Here is a 7272-nt window from a genome sequence, read left to right on the forward strand (position 1 = left end):
AAAAAAACAAAATTTTTAAAATCTAACTCGAAAAAAACAACAATCGAAAATTAGCACAACAAATAAAAATAAGTGACATTGACATATAACTTTTAACAATACGAGATGACAAAAACATTTCGAGTATCGATATGTAATCAAATAATCATGGGCCACAACCTGGGCCTATATTCCATGTCATGAAATATTTATTTATTACAATAAATTATTTAAATCATGTAAAATTTGTATTAATATTATGTTGTATTATTTTCATGTAAATCAATTAATAGAAGCTGAGTTCGATTACTTTGTGCACTGGGGGGGGAGAATGTTGGATCCTGACGAATACCTTAGAACGCTACCCGATGTCGTCTTTCGTTAAATAGGCGGTGTCGCATTCGACAATTTCGTGGAAACCATGAACGGCAAAGATACTCTGCATGATACGGTGGGGATTATTTATCAGGATATCGTGTAAAATCCGGATTTGATGTCTGTGGAATCTTCTAGCCCTTGTGTACATGATCTCGCGTAGTAGTTTTCCAGAATTATCCGTCACCACCAGAAAAACAAAATTCCGAAAACGCAGAGGCAGAGCTTTTGAAGAAGTTAATAATTATGAAATACATCCATTTACCAAGAAATTAAAAAATACCAACTATAGAGTCAGCTAGACATCTCAGAGCTTAATAAAGCTCCAAACACTTTGAGTGTGTCAACACAGCTAGACGTTACGTGGATGTTATTACAAATGTATGTATGGAAAATCGAATGTGCCAATGTAGGTCGGATTTCACAGCAAGATTCAAACAGACGATTCGAGAGTTCAAAAAATTTCATATCTTACTCCCATAAATGAGTCTCCAACCAACAATTCGACTGTCTTAAAAACTCTAGAATTAAGTCAGGATATTGCAAATGAATGTCAAGCATCCTATATGATTTAGCTATTGCTCGCACTAGTTATTGCGTTCAAGTTCAATAATCTCCTGGGTTTAACTGATATTTTGAAGATCATGTTAGCAAATATGGAACACGTGCAAGCAACAGTAGAAATTTGGATGGATCTTGGAATCGTAAATGCACGCCAATACATTGACGTATCCGCTATTTTCGGATTCCAAGGAACTGCCAGGTTTGCATGCATTCACTGGTTGCGATTTACATCCATCATTGTATCGACGAGGGAAAAAGAAACCTTCACAGTTTCTGATGTCTTCTGAACCTTTTCAAAGTGCATTTCTGGATTGGGGATCAAAGGGGCCCAATGTGCGGGATACGTTTTTGACATTATACAGTCTTTTAATTGCCACCAGTACGGGTTAAAGAAGTTAAGCGATGTTAAGCAAGCCAGAGGTGTTATTTTCCATAAGACGTACAAGCTAAAAGACAAGTCTCAACCCTTCTCCTTGAGTATCCGGAACTACGATGCTTGCAACTGGCTATCGGAGTTATTCCAACAAGTGTTTCAAGTGCAAACATAATTGATCTTTTAACAACGGACTATGTGTGGAGAATTGTCGACGAAAAATACCAATTGGTCTCGTTTGCGGGTGATTAGTTGCCAAAAGCGTATGGAGAAGTAGTCATAACACCAGATATTTTTGAAGATACTCCAGAATTAGGTATATTATTCCAGTTTTTACATTTTTGAAAATTTATAGCCTCTCCCCCCACTGATGGATGTGTAGTGTATATATGATATGACATATTTTCTTCTTATCATCTAAGCTTCACAATCCAGTAGGTCTCTTTGACGCTCGAGTAAATCCCAATTAAGCACCCAGGGCTCCCCTACTATAATGGTCAAAGCAAAAAATTGGGCAAACAGTCAAAATAGCGCCGATCTGGTGTTAAAGTTTCCGGCAAGAACATTTTCTGCAGCTTGTTTCTTCGTTTCCGCAACGATCAAAGTCGAACTTCTAGGAGGATTGTAATTATCAATAGCTAAAAGAACTAGGGGGTAGAGAATGGCTGATTAATTATTTGGGTCAACCACTCCTTGGCCGAGGCTTGAATCAGTTAATTGGCCCACATAAAGACATTCTTTTCCCGAAAAACGATTACAAGTGTAACTTGATTCGTGGTCTGAGATTGTACATTTAAGATAAACTTATGTTTTAGGTATATTTTTCAATAATAAAATGTAAAATGTAAAATTCGCTGACCTAACAATATTTTCCGCAAAAAATGTACAGGGCTTATGCCGACAAACCATCAGTAACTCTTAAGGTATTGGAAGAAAATTCCTCTTTATCATTTTTGAATTGTATTTATTAAAATGCAAAAATATTTATTTCCATAACAAAAAAGTTATAAGTAAATTAATCCATAATCTTCTGAATGATCTGTTCCAAATGAATGAATAATTTGATATTCACCAAGTACACAATAAAAAAAATATAGTCCATAGATTATTACTAAATTAATTCCAATTGATCGACGAACATAAAAATTAGTTGACAAAGTAGCAAATAAGAATAGAATTAAATTGATCATCAAGAATACTGAACAATTTTCTCCCATCGATCCTTGAGTCACCTGAAAAGTTAAAACAAATGTACACACATCTTAAAATTCAAAGATCTCAACTAATTTTCCTTTCCATAAAATATCTCAATATTTGACAATTAACACAGAGGAATTTTGAGAAAAAATTATGTTTACCAAAAAGACGTGATCTTCATTGTCTAATGTCTTGTATAAGAAAGTTCCACCCAATCCTATAGTTAGATCTAAAATTCATAAAAGAAAATAGGGCTACTAAAACTTTGATTGAAATTAACTTCGAAAATTTCCTTACAAAATAATGGCCCAGCAACGCAGGCAGCCAATCCCATTTTCTGATAGCCTTGCTGAGAAATAGCTATTGATGCAATCAAGTCACCAATTTGATCACCCCATGTCAAAACAGTACAACCCAAAAACGATTGACTATTGAACGTTATGATTCCCACAACATCAATCACACAAATGATTTCTCTTGTGAAAATTCGAACAAGAAAAACCGAACCAATCATTGAAAAAAATGAATAGGCCTGTAAATGAAATTTGAAGAAAAACAAATTCCCAGACTTAGAAGTGAAGTGAAGGAAGACTTACGATATGGAATGGTGGCCGTTTGTTAGTTTTGGTTATCAAAAATACCACCACGCAAATTGGTGTCGTCAAAAACATCGTAAAAATTGGCATTGAAAAGCCAAACATCGTTTGCTCTTGAACTAGGAAAAGAAATACATACCTTTAGACATTCACATGCAACATTTTCAAAAAAAAATCGCTTACGTGTCACTGCACATATAGCCGCAGGCATTAAGACAATTTGCAAGCAATTTAACAACTTTGACCATCCATCCTGTTCGACATTATAATCCACTGCCGGGACCAGAGTAAAAAGAATTATATTAATTGGAATTTCGTAGACAATGCAAAATTTGGAAAAAAATCCACTTTGACGCCAATCATCGATATTGACTGGATTCAAGGTACGAAATAATTGCAGAAACATTTTCTCATTTGTTGCATCAGTACTTAATTCAGTTGATTCGCCAATGTAATGTTTCATACCAGGACGAGGCTTGAAGACAATTTCGATTCCAGCTTCTTCTTCGAGCTTTTTAAGCCTTCTGGCTTGAGCATCTGATCGAAAAATAATTATCTGAAAACATCACAATTTTGAATGAAGATTTACCAGTAATGTTGTCTTGTTGCTTCAGCTTCTTCTGAAGGTCTGTTGGTATAAACTCTTCTATATTTGATATATTGCAAGTTTTATGATACTTACTTTTCAAAGTTCGAACTAGAATCACCTGATCCATGACGATAATTGTAAAATAGAAAACGTATATACTGAGAATCACTTAAAAAACCAAAATTGTTATTAATTCTTCCGAAATATTGTCATATTGTCAGCATCTCAAAACTTACTAACACTTTCAGTTATCGTAATGTATCGATTGCTTCTAATAGCATAGTCGATATAAACCACAGCTAAAATATGAAATGAAATGTCTCGTGTAAAAGTTGCAGCCTCAACCTGCATCGGCTTCAACCACACAATTGTTCCGGAAATAAAGGCTGTTATGAACATTGCTGATCCCATCAAGTCTGAGTACAATGTTCCACCTTCTTCTGTAACACCAACCAAACTCGAAACTATATCGGGAACACTGTTTCCGAATGCTAGAAGTGTTACTCCAGCAAAATTCTCACTGATTCCGAATTTTTTCGCAATCATTTTAAGTGGCGGACAGAAACTTCGGAAAAAAATACAAACTAGAAGACTTATTCAAAGCTCAAATACCAATTAGAAGAATCATATAAAGCTTGGGAAGAATTCTTACAATTTATCAGTGGTAGTTCCAACGAAGGCAAACATATAGAGACAAACTAGAAATAAAAGAAATACTCCGAAGACTTCTTCAGTCCAATGTCGGGCATTGATTGTGCAGTAGAAGAAATGGGTGTAGTCAATAAGTTGATATTCCTGGCATTCATGAGTGGTTTCTACAAATCTGCATCGGTCTTCGTATTTGAGAGTTTGTACAACAGTACAACCAGGCTTCAAAATTATAAAAAAATCAAGTTACTGAAAAAAGAACTTACGCTTACGTTTTCATTCAATAATTACCGATTTTAAATCAATGACAAAGTTTTCATGTTTTTCAAAATGTGGTGATGATTGGTTTGAAGTGTTGAAATTCTCATACAGAACCATAGGAAAGCTTTGAGTATTTTTCTTTTGTAATAAAATTTTAAATAATTTTGACTTTTAACAACAACACAAAAAACAACTAATATTTTTAAAAAATTCATAACAAAACGAGTTGTTTTCAATCAAATTTTATAAGTTCTTTTTTTAATCATTAATAAATGTTTTGCCATTAAAAATTATTTTTAATGACAAGTCCGGGGTGGACCTGGGCCTCAACCAGCATGCGTCTCCAGCCAGCTCGGTCCCTAGCTAGCTGTCTCCAGTTTCGCACGCCAAGTTGGTTGAGGTCCTCTCCCACATGTGTGTGCCACCTGAGTCGTGGTCTTCCTCTACTGCGCCGTCCCCCGTGATTGGATTCGAAGACCTTCCCTGGAGCGTTGATTTCCATTCGTTCTACATGACCTAGCCATATAAGCCGTTGGACTTTAATTCTGCTAACTAGGTCAATGTCACTGTACAGCCCGTACAGTTCGTCGTTATATCTTCTCCTCCATTCTCCATCTATGCGTACGGGACCGAAAATTTTCCAAAAAATTTTTCTCTCGAAGCATCCTAAGACACTCTCATCTTTCTTTGACAGGGTCCAGGCCTCAGCGCCATAAATCAGAACCGGGATGATGAGTGTCTTATAGATGGTGTTTTTAGATGCTCGAGAGATGACTTTATTTCTCAATTGGCTTCTAAGTCCAAAGAAGCAGCGATTTGCAAATTTGCTGGTGTCGTTGTCTGTGTTTTTAGCGGTGCCTAGGTAGACTTAGTCCTTAAGTACTAGTAAGGAAAAAAGATAGCAGCGATTGGAGACCTTGTAGCTATTATCGCCGACTCAATGTACAAACTGTTCCAAATCGTTTCCCATTGAGACTTATTCAAGATGCAAATATGCATTCAAATGGATGTTATATCTCTCTTAAATCGATCTCGTCAGAGCATACCATCACATTCCAATCGCCCCAGAAGATATACAAAAAACCCGCCGAACACCTTTTAACCGACACAACAATTTTTAGGAATGATCAATTTCTACAGTAGGTTCGTTCCACGACTAGCAGAATATTTAGCCCCAATTTATTCCCACTTATCAAAACTGGAAAAAATGCCTAGAAATTTAAAAAAAATTAGTTGGTCTGACGAATGCGAAACATTTTTCAATAAGGCAAAAGAAGCACTTGCTTCCGCAACCCTTCTCTCGCACCCTATTGAAAATGCTAAGTTTAACATTCCACCGATTCATCGAATATAGCAGTAGGAGCGGTTTTACAGTCATTTGATACACAACAAAGTTGTTGGGTGTAACTTGGATTTTTGATTTGGAACGTTTGATAGAGAACTTCTGGCTATTAAACAATTCAGACATTTTTTCGAAGATCCTGAAGTCACGATTTTCTCGGACCATAAGCCTTTATCTACCGCGTTAACTTCAAAAACAGAACTGTAGTCCCCGTCAAACGAAACTTCTTGAATATATTGCCCAGTTTACAAATGATATCAGGCATATATCAGGTCAAGACAATATTGTCGCCGATTACCTATCACGAAAGAAACATTTAGCATTAAGCTAACATGCTTCGATGCTGAAGAATTGGAAAAAAATCAAGAAGGGGACGAAGACATAAAATCTTTATTGTCAGAAAAACAAACTTCAAATATTAAAATGGAAGCAGTACCAATTCCTAACACAAATGTAAAAATTTGTTGTGAAACATCAAAAGGTGTCAATAAACCTTACCTACTGATTTGAAAAGTTTAGAAAAAAAGGCTTCGAGAAGTTACACTCATTAAGCCACCCTGGTGTTCGTGCTACTAGAAAGTTGTGTAGGTCTAAGTACTTTTGGCCAGGTATTGACATTGATAGCGTTTATTTGACAAAAAGTTGCCTATCCTAGCAAAAGTCTAAGGTTCAACGCCATAATAAATCTCCTGTTGAAGAGTTTCCTGTATCTACAGAACGCTTCGAACATATTCATATGGATTTGGTAGGTCCAAACGCTTGAAGATATTGTTTTGACAACATGTCCCAGATACTGTCCTTCTGGCTCAGAAACAAGAAAAATCAAAACGTTGCAGCTGACAAAGCCCTTGTCTTCGTCATAACTTAAACACTTAGATTATCCCCACTCTCATCAGAAATTTGAAGAACTTTTTGAGTCTCTAAGATTCTTTCATGTTTTTTTTTTGAAATCTTTTTCGACAGCTCAGAGTCAAAACTATCAAACACCATACTGTCTTTGGTCAAGTAAAAACAACGTTCTTCTTGCAGAACTTTTATCGGGCAAAAACACTTTGATAATTTCTTACATTTGCAAGTTGATAAATCAAAAAGTAAAACAATGTTCGATTTAAATTTTGTATTACTTTAGTTTTAATTGTTTGTAAAATTTGCTGATCTAAAACAACATGCATAGATGCTTTTATACCCAAGGTTAGGTTAGGTTAGGTTATAGTGGCTGTCCAAGATGGAAACGGACACACTTAGGCCAGTTAATGGCCCATTGTTATACCACACGAATCTTGAGGCTTCCGAAACGTGAGAGGCTGATTATACCGATTTGATTTAGATCGTTTAGACCGTTAAAGAA

General features: G+C 35.8%; 1 protein-coding gene across 1 annotated transcript; it reads right to left on the reverse strand.

Annotated features, from left to right (window-relative positions):
• Positions 1-2248: 2248 nt before the first annotated feature.
• LOC129941177 (mitochondrial sodium/calcium exchanger protein-like) lies at positions 2249-4775 on the reverse strand. The gene is made up of 10 exons (XM_056049744.1): positions 4613-4775; positions 4326-4543; positions 3910-4238; positions 3767-3841; positions 3674-3712; positions 3268-3621; positions 3085-3203; positions 2786-3020; positions 2650-2717; positions 2249-2523 (listed from the first exon to the last, which is right to left on the reverse strand). The coding sequence occupies exons 1-10, from the start codon at positions 4697-4699 to the stop codon at positions 2296-2298; spliced, it is 1752 nt and encodes a 583-aa protein (XP_055905719.1). The 5' UTR covers positions 4700-4775; the 3' UTR covers positions 2249-2295.
• Positions 4776-7272: the final 2497 nt, after the last annotated feature.

This window comes from Eupeodes corollae, chromosome 1, assembly GCF_945859685.1.
Source record: "Eupeodes corollae chromosome 1, idEupCoro1.1, whole genome shotgun sequence".
Taxonomy (NCBI): domain Eukaryota; kingdom Metazoa; phylum Arthropoda; class Insecta; order Diptera; family Syrphidae; genus Eupeodes; species Eupeodes corollae.

Bases quoted from the DNA above. Each gene is read 5' to 3' on its own strand.
- LOC129941177 (XM_056049744.1), bottom strand. From the start codon at position 4,699: ATGGTTCTGTATGAGAATTTCAACACTTCAAACCAATCATCACCACAT. The intron at 3,842-3,909 runs GTAAGTTTTGAG...TGGTTTTTTAAG, and splicing joins TACGATAACTGAAAGTGTTA to TGATTCTCAGTATATACGTT. The intron at 3,713-3,766 runs GTAAGTATCATA...TTATACCAACAG, and splicing joins TCTAGTTCGAACTTTGAAAA to ACCTTCAGAAGAAGCTGAAG.